This window comes from Rhinoraja longicauda, chromosome 9 (assembly GCF_053455715.1).
Source record: "Rhinoraja longicauda isolate Sanriku21f chromosome 9, sRhiLon1.1, whole genome shotgun sequence".
Lineage (NCBI taxonomy): Eukaryota > Metazoa > Chordata > Chondrichthyes > Rajiformes > Arhynchobatidae > Rhinoraja > Rhinoraja longicauda.
In genome coordinates, this window is record NC_135961.1 from 63,760,984 (window position 1) to 63,787,461 (window position 26,478).

General features: G+C 43.2%; 1 protein-coding gene across 9 annotated transcripts in view; it reads right to left on the reverse strand.

Annotated features, from left to right (window-relative positions):
• Positions 1-26,478, reverse strand: part of pak5 (p21 protein (Cdc42/Rac)-activated kinase 5) — a 150,676-nt gene that overhangs the window by 20,879 nt on the left and 103,319 nt on the right. For 8 of the 9 annotated variants that reach the window (XM_078405632.1, XM_078405635.1, XM_078405633.1 and 5 more), the window contains 2 exons: positions 22,997-23,809; positions 547-1,005 (listed from right to left, as the gene is read on the reverse strand). In XM_078405632.1, the coding sequence (XP_078261758.1) occupies positions 547-1,005; positions 22,997-23,809 (1,272 nt within the window). The remainder of the gene's footprint in view (positions 1-546; positions 1,006-22,996; positions 23,810-26,478) is intronic. The other variant, XM_078405639.1, reaches the window with a different exon arrangement.

Below are 26,478 nucleotides of genomic sequence, written 5' to 3' on the forward strand. Positions count from 1 at the left end.
TATTAATTATTAATGGTTAATTATTATTATATATTATTATATAATATTATATATAATATATTATACATATTCTATTATATATCATGATATAAAATAACATAATATTTTATAATACATAAATATTATATATAATTTATTATTACATGCATTATATATATATACTATTATATATTAATTATTATGAATTAATTATTAGTATATATTAATTATTATATTAATAATTAATTATTATATATTAATTATTAATTGTTAATTATTATTATATATTATATATAATATAATATATTAATAATATTATATATGATATATTATTAATGAATTATTCAATATAATGTTTTATTATGTATGTTATGTTATATATAATAGAATATACAATATTAGATATACTGTAATATATTTGTTATATAAATATTTATATACAATCTAGATCAGGAAAATAGTCACAGAGAACTAACTTGATCTCCTCATTGGGTCAGTATCAATCTGGGTATTATTTTACATCAAGTCAAAGACATTTTCATATGTGAAAGAGAGATGGTCTTTAACCTCGTTGAAGAGCAGTTCCCGCCTCTGCTGTTTCCTGAGGTCCATTTTCTTCACCGCCACTTGCTTGCCAGTGTGCTTCTCCGTCACGATGCAAACGATGCCGGTGGAGCCCTCTCCTATCTTGATGAAGTTGTCCAGGTACTCCCGCGGGTCGCCGGTATTGACCACCAGTTGCAGGGCCGCCCTGAACTGTTCGTGGGACACGCGAGTGGGGGGCTGCTGTACCGAAGAGCTCCAACTCGGATACTGGTAAGCACCTTGGTTAGCATATTGAAAATTCGACTGAGGAGGCGTGTTGTGGCACTGAGATGTTTTGGAATATGGTGATGAAAAATAATGGCTGGATGTCGCGTAGATGGGGTTAGCTGGATACTGAGGTAGTTTTGATGGGCCTCGAGGATAGGTGTCTGACCCAGTCATGTGAGGACTTACGCCCCTTTGTGGTTTTTCATAATCCACCTATAATACAAAAAAAACTAAGGGATAATCCAATTATACTCATGTATTGCTCGCTGCAAACCTAATAATCCCCGCCAACACGAAATAACCTCTTCATGACAAAATGTACAGAGTTTCAATCAAAGACCTTAGGCACAGCCTCATGATGTATCACAATTGCAAATAATTACAAACACTGATTCATTTAATCAATCACTTTCACCAGCAGAGCTCGTGGATGGACAGGACATAAAACACAACAGCATTATCAATTGCCAGCACCGCTGCTGGCTGCCTGCCAAGAGTCCCTTGATCCATGTTAGTTAAATGTGCATTAATCTGAATTTGGCAGAGTAATCACGGACCCAACTGAACTGTGAAATTGAATTCTGCTGTAGAACATCGTTCGGCTAGTTTATGCTAAGGCTGCAGAAAAAGGACTGCTGCAGCATCAATTTGTCACTGCTATCTGAGGTGTGAGATGGAGAGTACCTGAGTACTCGATCCACTGACAAGTACCTGAAATCTCGAGTAACACCTGAGATTGCATTGTACTTGGTGGGCAATTTAGAAGCTTATCACTGAGAAGTTAGACTTGAAGGAGAAATAATTCCCTGCCTGAAATTGAAAAAGAGAAGAATTTTTCATTGATCGATCCCATCTTATCAGAAACAAACCTTCGTGGTAAATACCTCCATTCCTCTCTGAAGTACTGAAGTAGTATAATAAATGCTGCCTATAACATCAGAACTGTGGTTAAGAAACATGCTGCACTTTTACTGTGTGGAAGTTGGGAGAGAAAGCCAACTCATAGTTTTTATCTTTCAAGCTTACATCTATGACTTTTCTTTCCTGCACCCCAAAATTTTACAATCTGTCCCAGATACCTCATTCCTAATTGTGCTTGTGTTCCTTATTTTTTTCCATCTGTTTGAACTTCATGGGCCTCAAAACTTAAGGTCATTCTTAGCAACACTCCATCACTAATGAAATCATGAATCTGGGATTTGAGGTGCATGTAAATCAATCTTGATGAACGACTTCCCAGATTCCATTGTGTACATGTATGAGGCCATAACCAAATGTTGGGGTACTTCATCTTTACAATGCCTGGGGTGCATTGTTATATACAATTTACCAATTGGAAATCAGCCAAGAAGAGTTTCAGTTTAGTTTACGGTCACGTGTACCGAGGTACAGTGAAAAGCTTTTGTTGCGTGCTAACCAGTCAGCAGAACGACAAATCATGATGACAATCAAGCCACTTACAGTGTATAGATACATGAAAAGGGAATGACGTTTAGTGCAAGGTAAAGCCAGCAAACAGGGTAAATGGGAAGTTGCTTCTCTTCATTGTTTAGGAAAATAACTGCAGATGCTGGTACAAGTCGAAGGTATCACAAAATGCTGGAGTAACTCAGCAGGTCAGGCAGCATCTCTGGAGAGAAGGAGTGGGTGACGTTTCGGGTCGAGACCCTTCTTCAGACTGAAGCATTGTTTGATCAGCTGTTTTCAATATATTGGTGTGGCAGTTGAAAGGGCCTGTTAGTCCCTTCAGCATAGAGCAAATAGTTTGGAGGCAGCAAGATTAGGGTGTGCAAATTTAAATTACAGACAATTGCTGGATAACTATTAGTGAACCTCGTTACCGTATTAGGATCTCAATCCTAAACTGGGAAAAATAACTTAAGTTTGTTAATCACCATGGTTAACATATAATTTGTGTCATTTATCATGGTCAAAGAAAATATTCGGGATTTCTTATTAACTGGCAGAGCTGTAAGGAAATTTAAGCTTCAATACATTTTGCTCCAATGTGGCAGAATAATTGCCCAGAATAATTTTAAGGTAGACACAAAATGCTGGAGTAACTCAGCGGGCGGGACAGGCAGCATCTCTGGAGAGAAGGAACGGGTGACGTTTCGTGTCGAGACCCTTCTTAATTCTAAGATTCCTCAGAATGCCGTTGGGTGATGGGTAGTACTTAGCAGTAAAGGAACATTATTTGCAAATCTGCAGATGCTGGTTTAAACCGAAGCCAGACACAAAAAACTGGATGACGCAGCGGGTCAGGCAGCATCTCTGGAGAAAAGGAATAGGTGACGTTTTGGGTCGAGACCTTTCCCCCTATTTATTACTTGATAGTTTTACTACTGCCTTGTGAAATGCTGCGAAATATGAACCCAAGAGAAAATGAGCCGATAAATGGATGCAGTGGAACAAATTGACCAATTGTAACTAATATGATACAAATGATATTTAACACTTATTCAATTTGTTTCTCCAAGTTATCTTGTATCATTTACAATTATATTACTTACACTAAGGTTTTACAACATAGTGGTTATGTTCCTTTCTCCCCTTCCAACTACAACTTACGTCTAAAGTAAATCAAGGCAATGTAACTTTTTGCCAAATTTCTGACTTAACGGAAACAAAAAGCGATTAAAGTTATAACCTTTCCATTCTGCGTGACTGAGTCCAAGGCCAACACGATAGTAAGCACTGTGGATAACTTAATCAGTTTTATTAGTTGAAAAAGAAAAGTTAATTTAAAATAGCATACATGGGTAATATGATCTGGATGACCAGCCATGATTGCCTCCGTAACGAGAGGATTTGAGCACAGGAGCAAAGAAGTCCTTCTGCAGATGTATAGGGCCCTGGTGAGACCACATCTGCAGTATTGTGTGCAGTTTTGGTCTCCTAATTTGAGGAAGGACGTCCTTGCTATTGAGGCAGTGCAGCGTAGGTTCACAAGGTTAATCCCTGGGATGGCAGGACTGTTATATGAGGAAAGATTGGAAAGACTGGGCTTGTATTCACTGGAGTTTAGAAGGATGAGAGGGGATCTTATAGAGACGTATAAAATTATAAAAGGACTAGACAAGCTTGATGCAGGAAAAATGTTCCCAATGTTGGGGGAGTCCAGAACCAGGGGACACAGTCTAAGAATTAAGGAGAGGCCATTTAAAACTGAGGTGAGAAGAAACTTTTTCACCCAGAGAGTTGTGAATTTGTGGAATTCTCTGCCACAGCCATGGCAGTGGAGGCCAATTCACTGGATGAATTTAAGAGAGAGTTAGATAGAGCTCTTGGGGCAAGCGGAATCAAGGGATATATGGGGAGAAGGCAGGCACAATAGACAATAGACAATAGGTGCAGGAGGAGGCCATTCAGCCCTTCGAGCCAGCACCGCCATTCAATGCGATCATGGCTGATCACTCTCAATCAGTACCCCGTTCCTGCCTTCTCCCCATACCCCCTCACTCCGCTATCCTTAAGAGCTCTATCCAGCTCTCTCTTGAAAGCATCCAACGAACTGGCCTCCACTGCCTTCTGAGGCAGAGAATTCCACACCTTCACCACCCTCTGACTGAAAAAGTTCTTCCTCATCTCCGTTCTAAATGGCCTACCCCTTATTCTTAAACTGTGGCCCCTTGTTCTGGACTCCCCCAACATTGGGAACATGTTATCTGCCTCTAATGTGTCCAATCCCCTAATTATCTTATGTTTCAATAAGATCCCCCCTCATCCTTCTAAATTCCAGTGTATACAAGCCCAAGCACAGGTTACTAATTGTAGATGATCAGCCATGATCACAATGAATTGTCTATTGAATGGCGGTGCTGGCTCGAAGGGCCAAATGGCCTCCTCCTGCACCTATTTTCTGTTTCTATGAATGGCGGTTCTGGCTCGAAGGGCCGAATGGCCTATTTTCCTCCACCTATTTTTCTATGTTTGTATCTCTTCTGTGCATTTACAAACAGAAAATATATACATAAAGTATAAGGCTAATAAAGTATAATTTCTAACAATAAAGCATTGAATGAGTAATGTGTAAGTGACAAGCTTGCCAGCAGAAAGCCTTCAACAGCATTCCCATATCCATCAACATCACCAGCAGGAAGCATGGCTGTTTAAGCCCACTGCTGTAATAGCATGTCTTTGTGGCTGGATAGGGGAAATGCGTAATGTGTCCTCTGATGCTACTTCAACGCATTGCTGTTTAAAAGCATCTGCACGTTGCTAAGAATTAACGAGTTCCCGAGTAAAAACCTTTCGTAAAATAAAATCGTCACCATTCAAGATCAGTTCAGTGGTGCAGATTATGTTACACCACGGGATCTTTCACAGAAGCCCAGGAAAATGTAACAGCTTGATGCTGCAGAGTACGTTTATTAAGTCGCAGGGCGCCTTTTTCTCTACCCAAACATTCCCATCGAGAGGCCAGTCTGCCTTTTGTAACAGGGCTAAAAATCTACGAGTAAATCGATGGGTGGGTTACGTCGCAGAACTTATCCAAGTGGAAAACAGTTGCCGTAAATTAACATTTAGGGTACAGACAAAAATAAATTCTGTAAGCTGCGTGCTCAGCAATTCTTTTGCCGAACGTCGCCTTGGCAACGCGGTGTGTGAATCGAGGAAAGGATAAGTGGAATAAATACTTCAGACTCCTTCTGTTACCAGAAAGCAGTGCCACCATGGGGTCTGGGGAGGAATATTGTTAAAGGAATAAATAAACCAGGGTCGAGCGACACAGAAATAAATACCAGTAACAGAGTGGAAATGACTACAAAACTTAAATGGATGGATCTATCAGGCAAATTCCATTGCACGTGTTATAGACAATAGACAATAGGTGCAGGAGTAGGCCATTCGGCCCTTCGAGCCAGCACCGCCATTCACCGTGACCATGGCTGATCATTCACAATCAGTACCCCGTTCCTGCCTTCTCCCCATATCCCTTGATTCCCCATCCCATTCTGCCTAATTGCTTATAGACAATAGACAATAGGTGCAGGAGGAGGCCATTCGGCCCTTCGAGCCAGCACCGCCATTCAATGTGATCATGGCTGATCATTCACAATCAGTACCCCGTTCCTGCCTTCTCCCCATACCCCCTCACTCCGCTATCCTTAAGAGCTCTATCCAGCTCTCTCTTGAATGCATTCAGTGAATTGGCCTCCACTGCCTTCTGAGGCAGAGAATTCCACAGATTCACAACTCTCTGACTGAAAAAGTTTTTCCTCATCTCAGTTCTAAATGGCCTACCCCTTATTCTTAAACTGTAGCCCCTTGTTCTGGACTCCCCCAACATTGGGAACATGTTTGCTGCCTCTAACGTGTCCAACCCCTTAATAATCTTATACGTTTCGATAAGATCTCCTCTCATCCTTCTAAATTCCAGTGTATACAAGCCTAGTCGATCCAGTCTTTCGACATATGATAGTCCCACCATTACTTAAGGTGTGGGATGGAACTACAGATACTGGTTTAAACTGAGTTACTCCAGTGTTTTGTGTCGACCACTCTAACTATATTTTGATATGTCTTGTGTTAAAATTATAAATTATCTTTGTTCCGTTCAAATAGATGTAAAGGATTATCCAAAGTAAGCACAAAAAGCTGAAGTAACTCAACGGGTCTGACAGCATCTCTGGAATAGGTGACGTTTCAGGTCGAATCTGAAGAAGGGTCTCAACCAGAAAAGTCACATATTCCTTTTCTCCAGAGATGCTGCCTGACCCGCTGAGTTACTCCAGCTTTGGGTAATCCTTTACATCTATTTGCACGGAAAAATATAATTTATAATTTTAACACAAGACATATCAAAATATAGTTAGAGTGGTCGACACAAAATGCTGGAGTAACTCAGCGGGACAGGCAGCATCTCTGGATAGAAGGAATGGGTGACGGACACAAACCTACATCTACAACTGTCTGTACTGAGTATTGCCAATCACAGATGGAGGTTGTTGTGTAAGAGACCACATCCATTCAAGACTAAAGTCTGAAGACTTTAAGTCTGAAGAAGGGTCTCGACCCGAAATGTCACGCATTCCTTCTCTCCAGAGATGTTGCCTGACCGCCTTTATCATGGAAACAGTACTATTTGCCTGTCACTCCAGCATTTTGTGTCTATCTCCTTTCAAGACTGCTGTTCTTCTTTGTTTCCAACAAATATCTTCCACAGCATTCCTAACAGTGTCAGCCCCCAAAACTGGCACTTAAACAAAGAGCACAAAGTCGTAACAGAACCATCTAGAATAGTGTGGGGTGAGGAGGAGAGACACAGAAACATACCACCCCTCTATTTGGGAGAATGACGGGTCTACAACAGTGATAGGCACAAAATGCTGGAGTAATTCAGCGGGATAGGCAGGATCTCTCGAGAGAAGGAATGGGTGACTTTTCAAACCTTTACTCCCACATTTTGTGTCTATCTTCGGTATAAACCAGCATCTAGTTCCTTCCTACACAGGTCTACGCCAGTTCTACTCAACACGGTAAAACCTTTAGATTGTGTTGGTTTGGATGCGTCTTCCTACCTTAAGAAGAACCTATGTTGCCATCCCAGGGAAACAATCACTTGGACGTTGAATGCAAACTTTTGTGGACATTCATAGTTATTGGGTATAGGTTGAATAGGACATGTTTGGAGGGATAAGGGCCAAACGCAGGCAGGACTAGTGTAGCTGGGACATGTTGGCCGGTGTGGACAAGTTGGGCCGAAGGGCCCGTTTCCACACTAAGACTCTAGGTGGGCGAGAGATCTGGAACACTGAAGTTTTCACTTCTAAGCCACGAGTGCAGGAAATTTGCATCCGAAACAGGTTCTGTTTTGTTCAGTCACGTGTACTGAGGTACAGTGAAGAGCTTTTTGTCGTGTGCTATTCAGTCAACAGAAAGACAATACATGATTACATTCAAGAAATTACCTCAACAGTTTTTACAGAAATGAAAACTCCAGTGAGATCCTAGCAATGAAATAGGTAGCCAGTGTTGGAGGTGAACTTCACGAGCCTTGTCTTAAGATTGTTTAGCATTTATGTGACAGTGTCATTTTAAAAATGTGTGTATTGTACACAGCTAGGCATTTCATACTGGGTAAGACAAATCAACTTGTAACACAAATTCTTCTGCCCCTAAATGATCATTAAAAACGGAATATGACGCCTTTATTGATTAGTACGGGTGTCAAGGGTTACGGGGAGAAGCAGGAGAATGAGGTTAGATTGATCAGCCACGATTGAATGGCGGGGGAGACTTGATGGGCCGAATGGCCTAATTCTGCTCCTATCACTTATGACCTATTAATGGAAAATGCAACAGATGTAGACCATCCAAATACTTTTTAAAGGTGCAGGCAAGTGAATGTTGGAGATAATCATGGAATTAGGTGATGGAGAGCAACTCTCGAGACAATAAAAATGTTTGAATACTGTATTCTCTAAAATATTGCCCAGCACGAGGAAATACAAGTACAGTGAAAAGCTTGAAAATGGGAGGACATTTTTATTGTGACTGACGAGATGATGAAAGATCTGTAATACATGTTTTAACTTGTGAAGGATTGCAGCAGGTCTGATAAAAAGAGACCATTTCCTGAGGCACTGATAATACTTAACCCCGGTTTCTGCCTCGTTGGTGGCCCTCGGATTATCCCTGCAGGCTTTATCTTGCACTACACGTTATTCTCTTATCATGTATCTATAAACTGTAAATGACATGATTGTCTTTCCGCTGACTGGACAGCAAGCAAAAAAAGCTTTTCACTGTACCTCAGTACACGTGACAATAAACTAAACTGAACATATCACAATGCTTGTGTGAGATGGTGCTACATTGTTGCGAAAAGCACTTACAGATCGCCGTGAGAAGCACTTACTGGGAAAAGGGCAGGTCCCCCTTCCCCCTCAACCCCTTCCTCCCCCCTCCTTCCCACCTCCATCCCCACTCCCTCCCCCCCTCCTCCCCCTCCCTCCCCCCTCCCTCCCCACCTCCCTCCACCCTCCCTCACCCAACTCCCCCCTCCCTCCTTCCCTCCATCCCTCCCTCCCCCCTCCCTCCCTCCCTCCCTCCACCCTTCCATCCCTCTCCCCCTCCCCCCTCCTTCCACCCTCCCTCCCCCCCTCCCGGTTACAATGGAAACCCTACAAGGACGGGCCCAACGGGGAAAGAGGGGTACTGGGAAAAGGGGAGGTCCTCCTCCCTCCCCCCTTCCCCCCTCCCTCCCCCTCCCCCCCTACCCCCCTCCCTCCCCTCCCCCTTCCCCCCTCCCCTCCCTCCCCCTCCCCTCCTCCCTCCACACCTCCCTCCTCCCTCCCTCCCCCTTCCCTCCCTCCCCCCTCCCGGTTACAATGGAAACCCTACGAGGACGGGCCCAACGGGCACACTTGGCCTAGTAACATATAAAATTCTGAAGGGATTGGACAGGCTCGATGCAGGAAAAAATGTTCCCCATGTTGGGGGAGTCCAGAACCAGGGGTCACAGTTTAAGAATAAGGGGTAGGCCAATTAGGACTCAGAAGAGGAAAAACGTTTTCAGCTAGTGAGTTGTGAATCTGTGGAATTCTCTGCCACAGAAGGCAGTGGAGGCCAATTCACTGGATGTATTCAAGAGAGTTAGATATAGCTCTTAGAACTAACGGAATCAAGGGATATGGGGAGAAAGCATTAACAGGGAAGTGATTCTGGATGATCAGCCATGATCATATTGAATGGCGGTGCTGGCTCGAAGGGCTGAATGGCCTCCTCCTGCACCTATTTTCTCTGTGAACTGGTTTAAGCACAGGAATTGAATCAGCCTTTGCTCCAGGCAACTGTCAGGAGGCAGCAAATGAAAAACGTCCCCAATTTGGGCCACAAGAAACAAAAGTTAACTGGAGCCTGGAAACCTTTTTTTTAATCCTTTTCTTCCACGGTTTCTTGCCACTTATTGAGTTGAGCTTAGTTTATTGTCAAGAGTACCGATGTACAGTGAAAAGCTTTGTTACGTGCTAACCAGTCAGCAGAAAGACAATGCACGATTACAATCGAGCCATTCACAGTGTACAGACACACGATAAAGGGAATAACTTTTAGTGCAAGATTAAGCCAGTAAAGTCCGATCAAAGACAGAGATGGTTTGAGGGTCTCCAATGAGGTAGATCGTAGTTGTTGGTAGAGAGCAGTCCTGAACTACTATTTACCTCATTGGCGATAGACCACTATATACCTTACTGGAAACATCAACCATATCACCGCATCCCCCACACAACTTAGAGGGGTAGACAGCATTCTTCTAAAGGCATTCAAAGCGGTCGGTGAGTACATATTACACTTGCCCAGGCACAACCTAAGTGGCTACTAATGATTTTCCCAAGTTAAACTTTATATTCACAGCCGTCCTTCTTTTGTGAATCAAGCTTTTCTTAGCATTTTCACCAGCTAAGAAGGTGAACGCATAACCAATGCATTGCGATGTCAGTCAATGGGCAATGAGTTTTGATTGAAGGGTGCTTTAGATCAAAGATACCAAACTAAATTGGATTGATTCAATTTTTTTAAATATAGCACTGAAACTAAGTTATCAGGCTATTAAAACTGAACGGTTTAACGGATTGGAAAGGAGAACAAAAAAATATTTCTAATCACCAGCTGCTTGCTTTTTAAACTTTTAATCTCTGTTATTTTTACATACTTCTCAAATTTACAACCTATGGATAAAACTCTCCAGTTAGCATTTTACATGCTTTTGCCCATTTCATCTTTTAAATAGATTTTTGATGGAATCACAATATGCCCACCAATTCCTTCTAGCTTTGCTACGCTGATCTTTGAATTGGGAGGTGTCACTCACAGATTAATTTGCCAAAGAGCATGCTACTATACCAAGGTAGACACAAAATGCTGGAATAACTCAGCGGGTTAGGCAGCATCTCTGGAGAGAAGGAATGGGTGCCATTTCGGGTCGAGACCCTTCTTCAGACTGATGTCAGGGGAGGGGGTGGGAAAAAGATAGGATGTAGTAGGAGACAGGAAGACTAGTGGGAGAACTGGGAAGGGGGGAGGAGAAAGAGAGGGACAGAGGAACTATCTGAAGTTAGAGAAGTCAATGTTCATACCGCTGGGGTGTAACGTACTATACTAGATATTACTATACTAGGCGGCACGGTAGCGCAGCGGTAGAGTTGCTGCTTTACAGCGAATGCAGCGCCGGAGACTCAGGTTCGATCCTGACTACGGGTGCTGCACTGTAAGGAGTTTGTACGTTCTCCCCGTGACCTGCGTGGGTTTTCTCCGAGATCTTCGGTTTCCTCCCACACTCCAAAGACGTACAGGTATGTAGGTTAATTGGCTGGGTAAATGTAAAAATTGTCCCTAGTGTGTGTAGGATAGTGTTAATGTACGGGGATCGCTGGGCGGCACGGACTTGGTGGGCCGAAAAGGCCTGTTTCCGGCTGTATGTGTATGGTATTAGGCGTGGATTGCCTGAGAAATAACTGTGCGAAGAAAGTTGACCAGTTGTCTCTACCAGATACCCAATTTCTGTTGGGTATTCCTGTTTCAGAATGCTTCTTTGAAAGTGAATGATCAAGGAAGAGGGAAAGTGGAGAGTTAGAAACTGTTGATAGTCATCCACAAAATTTTTTAAAGCTTAGTTTAGTTTGGAGATACAGCGCGGAAACATGACCTTTGGCCGACCGAATCTGCACTGACTAGCGATGCCCGCACACCAACACTACCCTTCACGCACTAGGGACAATTTTTACATTTATACCAAGCCAATTAACCTACAAATCTGTACGTCTTTGGAGTGTGGGAGGAAATCAAAGATCTTGAAGAAAACCCAGGCAGGTCAAGGGGGGAACGTACAAAACTCTATACAGACAAGCACCTGTAGTCAGGATCGAACCCGGGTCTCTGGTGCTGTAAGGCAGTAGCTCCTCTACCGCTGCGCCACCGTGCCACCCCAAAAAAACGAACTCATTCAACTTTGAGATTAAGCACTAACTTGCATGTGAACTTTACATTAACTTTCGAGTATATGAACGTCCTTTGCCAACAGAAAAACAATTAAACTGAATGCAAATGCAACGCCAGTTAATTTAGGAATGATGAACATGAAGTTAATGAAGCAGATAAGTTATATTCACTCCTTCCAATATCACCACAACAAATAACCACTGTTAGATCCACCACTGTTTGAAACAGCTGGCATGCTTAGTATATTATAATCAGCACGTTTGTAAGTGAACCCGAATGTAAAAGCAAATAGTACTGTTTCGTTGATAGAGGTGGTCCCCAGAGGTAACTAAGGAGGATGTGGTGGTGCGGACCATACATGCATCCACTTTAGTTACCACCTTAGACAGCTGAGGAAATTCAGAGTGTCTCTGAGGATCCTTCATTGCTTCTACTCTGGGGTTGTAGAGAGCATCCTGTCCGGCAACATTACAGTCTGGTTTGGGAACAGCTCTGCCCAGGACAGGATGGCCCTGCAGAGAGTAGTGCGTTCGGCAGAACGCACCATGGGAACTACACTCGCCCCCCTGCAGGACCTATACATCAGGAGGTGTAGATCGAGAGCAAGCAAGATCATGAGGGACCCCTGCCACCCCAGCAACGGACTGTTCCAGATGCTACGGTCAGGCAAACGCCTCCGCTGTCACGCTGTGAAAACGGAGAGGATGAGACGGAGTTTCTTCCCACAGGCCATCAGGACTGTTAACTTTTATAACTCCAGGGACTAAATTTTGTCTTCTCTATATTAACTTTATTACCTTTATTTATATGCTGTAACTGTAATTCTTTTTTGTGCACAATCCGCAGGCATTGCCACTTTCATTTCACTGCACATCGTGTATGTGTATGTGACAAATAAACTTGACTTGACTTGACTTGACTTGACATCCAGCTGCCTGGATTAAAGGAGGTACTGGACCACCAGCTGCCAGAAAATCGGTAGTGGACCTGTACTAAACCTTCCCCCTTAACATACAGACTATTCTTTCTTACCTTGGTGTTTTCTCTTCAGGTCACATCATACAGATACAACTATCAGCAATATTGAAAATGAAAATGTGTGCATTTGTCCATGAATTACAACCGAGGTGGGAGATGGGGGGTTAAGTGTTCACAATTATATTTCCACCTGTCATAAGTTCATAAGTGATAGGAGCAGAATTAGGCCATTCGGCCCATCAAGTCTACTACACCATTCAATTAAGGCTGATCTATCACTCCCTCCTAAGATTATTAAGGGATTGGACATGTTAGAGGCAGGAAACATGTTCCCAATGTTGGGGGAGTCCAGAACCAGTTTAAGAATAAGGGGTCGGCCATTTAGAACAGAGATGAGGAAAAACTTTTTCAGTCAGAGAGTTGTAAATCTGTGGAATTCTCTGCCTCAGAAGGCAGTGGGGGCCAATTCACTGGATGCATTCAAGAGAGAGCTAGATAGAGCTCCTAAGGATAGCGGTGTCAGGGAGTATGGGGAGAAGGCAGGAACGGGGTACTGATTGAGAATGATCAACCATGAGGAAATGAGGAAAAACTTTTTCAGTCAGAGAGTTGTGAATCTGTGGAATTCTCTGCCTCAAAAGGCAGTGGAGGCCAATTCTCTGAATGCATTCAAGAGAGAGCTAGATAGAGCTCTTAAGGATAGCGGAGTCAGGGGGTATGGGGAGAAGGCAGGAACGTGGTACTGATTGAGAATGATCAACCATGATCACATTGGAATGGTGGTAATAGACAATAGACAATAGGTGCAGGAGGAGGCCATTCGGCCCTTCGAGCCAGCACCGCCATTCAATGTGCTGGCTTGAAGGGCTGAATGGCCTACTCCTGCACCCATTGTCTATTGTCTATAACCCCATTCTACTGCCTTTTCACCATAACCCCTGACACCCATACTAATCAAAAATGTATCTATCTCTGCCTTAAAAATATCCACTGATTCACCGCCCTCTGACCAATAATGACGCCTCCCCCCTAAGCTCCTTCCAAAGTGACAGTGAAACAGTTAGCATTCCCTGATATTCATTTACAAATTCTGTTGGCGTGTCAGGAGTCAGTTCGTCAGCAACAATGACCAAAAATTGACGTTTTATGTTCTCTTGGCGTTTGCTACCATTAAAAAACAATGACCGAAACCTGACCTGTGAAATGGCCAAGTACCTTTCAGTTAATATTTCCACACTGATATTTCCATTCAAGAGTTAAGTCAAGTGCATTGACCATATATACCTGTCATCTCTGAACTGCTAATAATCAACTTTGTAGAACAAAATTTATACACAATCATTTTTGCTACCATGCTTTAATTGATGTCCTTCATGCCCAATTACGGTTTAACACATTTAATTAACCCAAATACACAAATCATATTTTAATTTTATAAGTAATTTTTTAAATCATTTTTTCCAACATTAATTACAAGGGTTAATTATTACATTTGTCATAATCGAAATCAGAGTTATACAACCGTGCAGCACGGAAACAGGCTCTTCGGCCCAACTGGTCCATGCTGACCAAGGGCGGCACGGTGGCGCAGCGGTAGAGTTGCTGCCTTACAGCGAATGCAGCGCCGGAGACCCGGGTTCGATCCTGACTACGGGTGCTGTACTGTAAGGAATTTGTACGTTCTCCCCGTGACCTGCGTGGGTTTTCTCCGAGATCTTCGGTTTCCTCCCACACTCCAAAGACGTACAGGTATGTAGGTTAATTGACTGGGTAAATGTAAAAATTGTCCCTAGTGTGTGTAGGATAGTGTTAATGTGCGGGGATCGCTGGGCGGCGCGGACTTGGTGGGCCGAAAAGGCCTGTTTCCGCGCTGTATCTGAAATATGAAAAATAATTAAAAAATATGACCAAGATGCCCCATCTAAATTTAGTTTAGCTTAGGGATACAGCGCAGAAACAGGCCCTTCAGCCCATCGGGTCCGCGCCGACCAGCGATCCCCACACATTAACACTATCCTACACCCACTAGGAACAATTTTTATATTTATCAGGAATTAACCTACAAACCTGTACGTCTTTGGAGTTTGGGAGGAAACCTGAAGATCTATGAGAAAACCCACGCAGATCATGGGGAGAACGTACAAACTCCGTACTGACAGCACCCGTAGTCGGGCTCGAACCCGGGTCTCCGGCGCTGCAAGGCAGCAACTCTACCACTGCGCTATCGTGCCGGCCTAATTATTAAAGAAAGAAATGGCTTGTCCATCACATCAGCCACAGAAGTCACTGATGGGAATCCAAAGATGATTAAGACATTACACTTAGGAATTTTCTTCCCACTACACTTTTTGAGGGGAGGGGCATGAATGCAAGTAGCGTGGAGTCATAGAGTGATACAGTGTGGAAACAAGCCCTTCAGCCCAACTTACCCACCTGCCTGCGCTTGGTCCGTTTCCCACCAAACCTGTCCTATTTATGTACCTGTCTAACCGTTTCTTAAACGTTGGGATAGTCCCAGCCTCAACTACCTCATCTGGCAGCTTGTTCCATACACCCACCACCCTTTGTGTGAAAAAGTTACCCCTCAGATTCCTATTAAATCTTTTCCCCTTCACCTTGAACCTATGTCCTTTGGTCCTCAATTCCCCTACTCTGGGCAAGAAACTCTGTACATCTACCCGATCTATTCCTCTGATGATTTTATACACCTCGATAAGATCACCCCTCATCCTCCTGCGCTCCAAGGAAATAGAGACCCAGCCTACTCAACCTCTCCCTGTTGCTCAGACCCGCTGGTCCTGGCAACATTCTCGTAAATCTTCTCTCAACCCTTTCAAGCTTGACAGTTTCTTTCCTATAACATGATGCCCAGAACTGAACACAATATTCAAAATGCAGTCTCACCGACGTCTTATACAACTGCAACACGACCTCCCAACTTCTATACTCAATACTCTGACTGATGAGTCTATACTTCCATTCCAATGATGATTAACCTATCTGAGAAGTGGGTTAGCTACTCCCCCAATCACCCATCTCTCGCAGTTCATCGCATTTCAGGCCCGCTGGTAGTAACGTGGCTTCCACTGAAAGCAGACACTCCAGGAGCTCCCAACGTGGGAGGAGTCCATGTGTAGGAAGGAACTGCAGACGCTGGTTTATACCGAAGATGGACACAAAGTGCTGGAGCAACTTAGCAGGTCTGGCAGCATCTCTGGAGAAAAGGGATGAGTGACATCTTGGGTCGGAACCCTTCCTCAGGCATGAAAGGAGAGGAGGGGGCGGGGGGGGGGGGGACTGGAGGTAGGAAAAAGCCAGAACAAACCAGGGCAGGAAGGATGGAGCCCATCATGGCCTGTTGTTGGCTGGGGAACAGGTGATAACGAAGGGACCCAAGGATGTGAACAGTGGAACTAGTAGGATGAATAGGGTGGGGGAAGATGCTGCCTGACCTGCTGAGTTACTCCATCACTTTGTGTCCATCCATGGGAGATTATGCAGGCACCTTGGCTTACAGATTACACACAGTTACCTTTGGCTATACGGAAATCCAAGAGCGATAGTTTACTTTTTCCACGTCAACTTGCAGGAAACAAGCAGATGCAAGTCCCATGTGCAGCACCATTTATTTTTAGAGATACAGCGCGGAAACAGGCCCTTCAGCCCACCGGTCTGTGCTGACCAGCGATACCCGCACATTAATAGACAATAGACAATAGGTGCAGGAGGAGGCCCTTCGGCCCTTCGAGCCAGCACCGCCATTCAATGTGATCATGGCTGTGATCATTGGCCTTCTGAGGCCGAGAATTCCACAGATTCCACAGATTCACAACTCTCTGACTGAAAAGGTTTTTCCTCATCTCAGTTCTAAATGGCCTACCCCTTATTCTTAAACTGTGGCCCCTTGTTCTGGACTCCCCCAACATTGGGAACATGTTTCCTGCCTCTAACGTGTCCAACCTCTTAAGAATCTTATACGTTTCGATAAGATGTCCTCTCATCCTTCTAAATTCCAGTGTATACAAGCCTAGTTGCTCCAGTCTTTCAACATATGACAGTCCCGCCATTCCGGGAATTAACCTAGTAAACCTACGCTGCATGCCCTCAATACATTAACACTATCCTACATACACTAGGGACAATTTTTTACATTTATACCAAGCCAATTAACCTACAAACCTGTACATCTTTCGAGTGTGGGAGGAAACCAAATATCTCAGAGAAAACCCACGCAGGTCACGGGGAGAACGTGCAAACTCTGTACAGACAGCGCCCATAGTTAGGATCGAACCCTGGTCTCTGGCGCTGTAAGGCAGTAGCTCTCCCGTTTCGCCACCGCGTCATCCTTAACCATCTTAACGTCTTGCATATGCTGCAATATTTAAGACTGTCACTTTTTAAATTCATTTTGGAAATCCTTTTCCATTGTCCATGGAGTAATTAAAAAAGTTAGCAGCAACCACAGCAGAATATTAATGCTTTATTGAATTGATTCAGTCTAGGCTCCATTCAATTCACACTTAATTGTTTAATATCAAAATGCAGCTCTACTCTCCCGGCCTCCTTGCTTTTACAGAGACATAAGGATCTAGAGGTATGATTGTGCAGAAGGAATCTCATGAAATGGCTGCTTCCAACTCAATTTAAGTGAATCAGATAAGCATTATATAGTAGCATCTGAATATCTATCAGATGGACATATTTCACCACAGTTTCATGCCAATTCCTGAAATGAACTAAATTGCCTTCATACATTATATATTTTCATTGAGAATCAATATTTCTTTTTTTTTGTTCGAGACAACATGAAGTAAATGTGATTTTAGTCAACGTGATAGAGGTCATTAATTAATTGAAAATACCTGTTCTAAAAATCACTGCAAATATGCTAGAATCCCATTTGGAACATTGATTACACATCTTGTCCTTGACAAAACTCCACAGGATAAAATCAGCATGCAAGGAAAGAAAATGAAAAGGCTGAAACAAACCTCTCAGATAAATGATCATATACATAATATAATATGGTAAAATAAGCTAGATAATTACTTACAGTAGATGCAGTTTAATCTTAACATCGTTTTCATTTTAATGTCAATGGAGTTAGAAGTTCCTGTATTGAAAATACATTAAGCTAGATAAAAGGAAAGATTGTCTGCCAAGTGATCAATTTTTAAGAAGAATTCATATTTTGCCTGATTTCCAAAAAGCTTTCTCATGTTTCCAGTATCTGAAACGGTATTATGTACAGTATTAACATTCAACATCATGAAAAGGTATTTTTAGGACATTGCAAACCTAATGGGTTGAGAAATTATTCCATGTACTTCCTTTACATGCGTAATGTAGATGTGGCTCTGTGATCTGCCGTCAATTGAACTGTAGTTCAGAAACAATGGACACACAAGACCGCCACTATCATGGAAGTTCAATGCAAAGGAGATCTAATGTTTAGTCCAACAATGTTTTGCTGAGAAATAAATATGGACCAAATTGGATGTCTAATCTAATAGACAATAGGTGCAGGAGGAGGCCATTCGGCCCTTCGAGCCAGCACCGCCATTCAATGTGATCATGGTTGATCATTCTCAATCAGTACCCCGTTCCTGCCTTCTCCCCATACCCCCCTGACTCCGCTATCCTTAAGAGCTCTATCCAGCTCTCTCTTGAATGCATTCAGAGAATTGGCCTCCACTGCCTTCTGAGGCAGAGAATTAATCCCACAGATTCACAACTCTCTGACTGAAAAGGTTTTTCCTCATCTCAGTTCTAAATGGCCTACCCCTTATTCTTAAACTGTGGCCTCTGGTTCTGGACTCCCCCAACATTGGGAACATGTTTCCTGCCTCTAACGTGTCCAACCCCTTAATAATCTTACACGTTTCGATAAGATCTCTTCTCATCCTTCTAAATTCCAGTGTATACAAGCCTAGTCGCTCCAGTCTTTCAACATATGACAGTCCCGCCATTCCGGGAATTAACCTAGTAAACCTACGCTGCACGCCCTCAATAGCAAGAATGTCCTTCCTCAAATTTGGAGACCAAAACTGCACACAGTACTCCAGGTGCGGTCTCACTAGGGCCCTGTACAACTGCAGAAGGACCTCTTTGCTCCTATACTCAACTCCTCTTGAGTAATGAACCAGGAGATCCTAACAATGGCAGTAGGAGGGTGAGGCAAATGGCCATAGCTCATGTCCTACACAACTGAGGAGACAGTACGGGATTATGTTGCCTCGTTGCATAATGTAGATGTGGCTCCATCAGAAAGTGAGCATCCACATGTCAGTTAAACAGAGAATGAAACTCACATGTCATTCTCACATCATAGCCATGTCTGTTGTGTTTCAGTTCATGGAAGTATATAAAATTATGAGAGGCATATAAAATTACGGGGCGGCACAGTGGTGCAGCGGTAGAGTTGCTGCCTTGCAGCGCCAGAGACACGGGCTCGATCCTGATACAGGTGCTGTCTGTATGGACTTTGCATGTACTCCCTGTGACCGCATGGGCTTTCTCTGGGTATTTCGGTTTCCTCCCGCACTCCAAAGGCTTTCAGGTTTGTAAGTTAATTGGCTTTGGTAAATTGCCCCTAGTGTGTAGGATAGTACTAATGTACGTGAATGATTCGGTGCGGACTTGGTGGGCCGAAGGGCCTGTTTCCATGCTGTATCTCTAAAGTCATGGATAGGGGTGTCAGTCAGAATCTTTTTACCAGCGATAATGTCAAAGACTAGAGAGCATAACTTTAACACGAGAGGGGCAAAGTCTAAAGGAGATGTGTTGGGCAAGTCTTTTATAGAGAGGGTAGTGGGTGCCTAGGAATGCGCTGCCAGGATGGTGGTAGATGCAGTTTTGATAGTGGTGTTTAAGAGGTTTTAAGACAGGCACATGGATATGCAAGGGATGCAGAGGTAAGGATTATGTGCAGGCGGAGACTAGTTTGTCTTGACATCATGTTCGGCATACATTGTTCCTGTTCTATGTTCCATATTCTATGTTCACACATATGGATGCACATTTGGATACAATGGTAAATATGTATGGAGAATGATAGTCACTTCAAAATTTTGTCTTCAGGAGAGGGGAATTAAAAAGAGATAGCAGCATGAAGCCATACAGAAGAAAAAACAAAATGTCACACACAAAAACTGCAATACATATTGTGATATCATGAGAGGTAGAGTCATAGAGGGGAGATACATTTCCTCCCGGTGGATGCAACAAGGACTACAAACCATCATGGCTGCCAGCAAAAGACTACAGAACCCATAGTCAGCAGGGCTGCCTGCCCTGCTGACACTGATTGCTGCTGACACTGATTGCTGCTGATACTGATTGCTGCTGACACTGATTGCTGCTGACACTGATTGCTGCTGACACTGATTGCTGCTGACACTGATTGCTGCTGATTGCTGCTGACACTGATTGCTGCTGACACTGATTGCTGCTGACACTGATTGCTGCTGACACTGATTGCTGCTGACACTGATTGCTGCTGACACTGATTGCTGCTGATTGCTGCTGACACTGATTGCTGCGCAGCTGAACCATTTGAGCTGATTGCCTCAGTGAGGGAGCTAAAAGGGAAGGGAAGCAGTATATTTAAAGAGGGAGACAGCGACTGGAGGGGAGAGGGAGAGGGAGAGGGAGAGGGAGAGGGAGAGGGAGAGGGAGAGGGAGAGGGAGAGGGAGAGGGAGAGGGAGAGGGAGAGGGAGAGGGAGAGGGAGAGGGAGAGGGAGAGGGAGAGGGAGAGGGAGAGGGAGAGGGAGAGGGAGAGGGAGAGGGAGAGAAGCAGTGTTTGAGTCATATTTTGTAAGAAGGCAGCAAGCTACAGTTTTGATTTAACTACCTGTTTTGGTTTTGTGTACCTGTCTGCAAACAATTAAGTTTACCTGTTTTTGGAAAAGACTAAATATATGGAATTTAAGTTTGAAAACAAGAACTTTTCTGTCTTCATTTCCGGCACCCACACCTCCCAACCTTCAAGAGAAAAGCTCCCGACCTCCCAAGACATCACAATATGAAAAATGAAAACTAATCATCTGCGAGTCTGCTGCTATGAAATAAAAATGGCTTAGAATATTGCTGGATACAATATCTGCTTTAGTTTCTCGATACCACCAAGTGCGGCACGGTGGCACAGCGGTAGAGTTGCTGCCTTACAGCTCGAGACCCAGTTTTGATGGGTCCGTATGGAGTTTGTACGTTATCCATGTGACCTGCCTGGATTTTACCCGGGAGCTCTAGTTTCCTCCATCACTCCAAAGAGGTACAAACTTACAGACGTAAGTTGATTGGCCTGGTAAAATAGTAAACTGTCCCTAGTGTGTGTAGGGTAGTGTTAGTGTGTGGGGATCACTGGTCGGTGCGAATTTGGTGGGTCGAAGGGCCTGTTTCCACGCTGTATCTCTAAACTAAAAAAAACTAAAATAAAGTTTCTCATGTTAGAACAGAATTCAATCAAGCAGAAAATGTTTTCAAATCTCTTGGTGGCGTCACCTTTCCCAACTTATGGAGTTTTCTCTACAACCACAATTCTCAGAAATATCTGCACTTCTCCAATTCTGGCCTTGTGTGCACCTCAAAATTACATATTGCTCCTACGCTCCGAAACTCACTCCATGCCATCTCACTATCCACTTTCAATACACTCTGTCGAACCTACTGCTCTGACCTTCGTATTATCCCGTTATGTGGCCTAACGTCAATGGTGCATGATGCACTCCTGTGAAACTCCACCAAGTTAAAGTACAATGGAAATTCCAATATACCTGCCCGCCATCAACATTTTTCGTTGTTGCCCATTTCTTATGAGCTCCACATGGTGTAATCTTAACTTCACAGCAAGAGAGACCTCAGCAGCTCCTTAACCCATCCTCCCAGGTGTAGTACAAATTCATCTGTGTGTTCCAATAGTGGCTGGGAGGAATTTAGTGATCTTTGTTAGCAACAAAAGATCCTGTGGTAACAGCATTCAAAACAATTTACTAAATAAACGTGACCTGCCGGAGGAGCAAAGTAGGTGCTTTTAGCCTTCAATTACAGCAGAATCAGCACACAATGACAGACAGCCCTGCTTGCGACTGCAAATATCCAGACCAGACCATCCCACACATCGTAGGTATTTATTCACAAAATGCTGGAGTAACTCAGCAGGTCAGGCAGCATCTCGGGAGAGAAGGAATGGGTGATGTTTCGGGTCGATACCCTTCTTCAGACCCTTCTTCAGACTGAAGTTCAGTCTGAAGAAGGGTCTCGACCCGAAAAGTCACCCATTCCTTCTCTCCCGAGATGCTGCCTGACCTGCTGAGTTACTCCAGCATTTTGTGAATAAATACCTTCGATTTGTACCAGCATCTGCAGTTATTTTCTTATCCCACACATCGTGAATGACTGCTCACTGAGGCTTTTCCCTGGTGGCATCAAGGCCATCCACCCAGCAACTGATGCTGCCCTGGCCTGGATGTCTACCCTCGGCCTACAACTTTAGGCTGTGCACGCCACAGGCAAGAAGACGAAGGAGAAGCACACAATTCCATCCAGCATTATTTCAGAATAGGCTTTTAAAAGGAAGTAGGGGGGGAAAAAAAATTGGTTGTCATGTAAACATGAACTGATGCAATACTGGGTGAGAAATATTGGACGATTTATGTGCAAAATCAAAGGAAGCAGCGTGTAGAATGATTCTCTGATTAGCAAAATATCAGCAGGATGCAGAGCACGTTGTCCAAAAAAGGATAAATTTTTGAAATATTCTACCGAAAGGACAACTCTTCAGATTCATTGATACTGTTGACCACCCAACTATCTCCTTCAGGTTATGTTCTCCTTCACTTAATCACATATAAATACAACGACTAACTTATTTACCCCTTTGTTTGTACTCTGTAAACCAATTAAGACCAAACATTGCATCTTTGAAAGCAGGTAGGAAGGAACTGCAGATGCTGGTTTAAACCGAAGATGAACACAAAATGCTGGAGTAACTCCCAGCGGGTCAGGCAGCACCTCCAGAGAGAAGGAGTGGCCAGTTATACTGCCTGTCCCACTGAGTTACTCCAGCATTTTGTGTCCATCTTCGAAAGGAATTGGCTTCAAAAGAAAAACAGCGTAATCACATTTAAAAAAAAAAAATCAGCCAAAAGAGAGGATGGAAAAAAAAACTGCAGCTAGGGAGGAAAGAAATCCAGTGAAAACCACACCCCACAGAGCCACGCAGAGGTGGAATGCAGATGCAAACACAAGTGTTGAAGATTTGAATATGAATGCGGCATTTACCTTAGGAATGCATGATACAGCCGTCGTCTCAGACAGCCTGGGGTAAGTGTATGAACTATATGAATGTCCAGTGGGTCGTGGTGACTTAAATGCACTGGCAGCGTGTAGCATATTTGGCTCCTGTAGTCCAGATCCTGATTTTGATCTCTGTCTCATGGCTGGTTGAGGGCTGGTTGGTGTGACATAGGATGACTCTGGCCGCTTATCTATGTCTTCCCTTTGTGGTTCTGGACCCAAGTCTTTTTCTTTATAGTCCAACTTTTCAGTAGGAGCTTCTCGCTGAGAAGCGGTTCGAGAAGGTGTAGCTTGTGGGTATCTCCTGTGACCTAACGGTGACTTTTGAGCTGCTGGGGAATCCCTGCTTGTCACAGTGTGATCTGCCGGCCTAATCTTTGACACCATGTAGGCATGGTAGTCTGGCAGTAATCTACCAAAATCCATCTTTTGTACATTATCTTCTAAATAATACGTTTCTACAGACCGAGCTCTGTTCAAATCCTGGCCATTCTGTTGAGTTGCTTTGGTGTTACAAGTGTAAAATCTATCCCAGTCTTCTGCATGAGTTCTCTGTTCTTTGAATTTCCCTGTGGTGAAATCTTTTGAAGGTTCAATATCATATGTGTGTCTGAAATAATAATGGCTGTAGCCATTCTCCTCAGGACTGCATGGGCTATGGTTTGAATTTATCTGCGGTACACCAGGTGGACTCTCCCTACGCAGAGAGTTTGAGCGAGTTACAGAAATATCATTGAACTCTTCCAAAAGGCCATTTATAGAGGTGTCTTTCCATGCTCTGTTTCCTCTGACTATAATCTGCAATAAAAAATAGATCAGTTAATGCAGACAGGTGGTACGTTTTAAAAGTATTTAACATCAGAATACAATCCTTTAAAGCTCAAACTCATTCCTTTACCTTAGAATAAGCACTTTCTCTCTCCGTGACAACACAATGTTAAACAAATACAAATATTCATGCATCTGTAATTTTAAAATATCAAGCTGCAGAAGCTGTCTTTGTCCATCCTTCTTCAACAATTCTTGATGAGTAAATTCTTGATTAGTACGGGTGTCAGAGGTTATGGGGAGAAGGCAGGAGAATGGTGTTAGGAGGGAGATAGATCAGCCATGATCAAGACCCAGGACAGGAAGGCTCTGCGGAGAGTAGTGCGTTCGGCTGAACACACTATGGGAACTACACTCGCCCCCCTGCAGGACCTATACATCAGGAGATGCAGATCCAGAGCCAGCAACATTATGGGGGACCCCTACCACCCCAGCAACGGACTGTTCCAGCTGCTACTGTCAGGCGAACGCCTCCGCTGTCACGCTGTGAAAATAGAGAGGATGAGACGGAGTTTCTTCCCACAGGCCATCAGGACTGTTAAGTCTCATATCACCAGGGACTAATTTAATTTACTGTATTAATTTATTTTTGTGTTCAAAATTTTTTTTTCTATTCTGTTTTGTAGTTTAGCACAATCTGCAGGCGTTGCCACGTTCATTTCACTGAACATCTTGTATATGTATGTGACAAATAAACTTGACTTGACTTGATTAAATGGGGGAGTAGACTTGATGGGCCGAATGGCCTAATTCTGCTCCTATCACTTATGATCTTATGATTTGTTAAGACTGTCTTACGTATTCTGACCTCTTGGTCTTAATTAATTGAAAGAGCTGGAAATTACAGAGGTGACATGAAAAACTAAATTCTCACCATCTGGGATACAAATTGGTGATGTTCCACCTGGACAGTATCCCGTTATGACTTGAATTGAAAGTCACAGAATGGAAACAGTCCCTTCGGCCCACCGGGTCCACGCCAACCATCGGTCAACCGTTTTACACCAGTCCTGTATTATTGCACTTTCACATCCATTCCCTACACACAAGGGGCAATTTATAAAGGGCCAATTAACATACAAGTCTTTAGAATGTGGGCGGAAACCGGAGCACCCGAAGGAAACCCACGCGATCACAGGGGGAACGCGCAAACTCCACACAGCGACCCAGGATCATGATGGAACCTGGGACTCTGGTGCTGCATGACTGCAGGTCTACCAGGTGAGCCACTGTGCCCACTTTTTCTCTGAGCGATCATTTTGAACACCGCTGTGAAAATGCAAGAAGAAAAAAACACGAATGCTGGGAGAACACAACACATCAGCCATTATCTGAAGAACAAAACAATCAGGTGATGCTTTTCGCACATAATCTTCACCCAGGAACCTGGTGTATTTCCAGCATTTTATTTTTTTAATGAAATGTTCCATCCGTGTAATATTACAATCCATTCCACAGTAACTGGTCACATGAAGAATAATTTAAAACGCTTTTCAAATCATAAAATCATTGTGTAATTTACATGGTTTAATTTTAGATTGTTGTATAATTCAATTTTTAATGACAGAAAATGACTGGTGAGCAAGACTTGTATTTGAAGAATACATGCAAATGCAAGTCATGAGAGGTCTCTCAGGCATTCAAAGATTAATGGAACAAATTTTACAAGCACAAAATCAAATATATACAGGCAGCTCGCATTTTATGCAGGAGTTCCTGAAAAGCAGCACATGATTAAACATATATAAATCTAAATATTTTAACGGGCATAAATTTGAAAAAATATTAATATTAATTAACCAATATTATTTGAAAACGCATAAATTAAATACATAAAATGCCAGGTGCCCGTATTTATCGTAGCTCACAACAGAAAACGTTAGTCATTTTTACATGAATACCTTTAAAGTATCATTTTGTACGCCGTCAACAGTTGTACACTTAGCAGATTATCAAACTATTATATTTATCAGGTGTGTAATATGATGTATAAACCTTGCTCATTCTTTCCATTTGCAACTCTTACTCAAATAGTAGATGGGAAACGAGGACAGGTGGTAGGAATGAGATATAAAGTTGAAGAAATGTGATAAATTCTTATAGTCATTTCTCAGCATAAAGAAGAAATAAAGGCTGTGTTTGGCACAGGGCAAATGGGGAATAAAGAAAGATAAATAATTTGCACTTATCGACCGTCTTTCAAATCTTAACACTTTCTAAATAGCTTTACAGCCAATTAGATCATACTGAGATGCAGTCACTGCTGTAAGAAAATAACTGCAGATGCTGGTACCAATCGAAGGTATTCATTCACAAAATGCTGGAGTAACTCAGCAGGTCAGGCAGCATCTCAGGAGAGAAGGAATGGGCGACGTTTCGGGTCGAGACCCTTCTTCAGACTGATGTCAGGGGGGGCGGGACAAAGGAAGGATATAGGTGGAGACAGGAAGACAGTGGGAGATCTGGGAAATTGGGAGGGGAAGAGAGGGACAGAGGAGCTATCTGTAATGCAGGAAATGACTATCAACTTTGTAATGCAAGTTTCCACAAAAACTGGGTCATGGCCCAAAAATTAGATGTATAAATATGTGTTGGTGTATTGGGAAACCGCTGCTTTTCTCTGAACACTTTAGACTTTA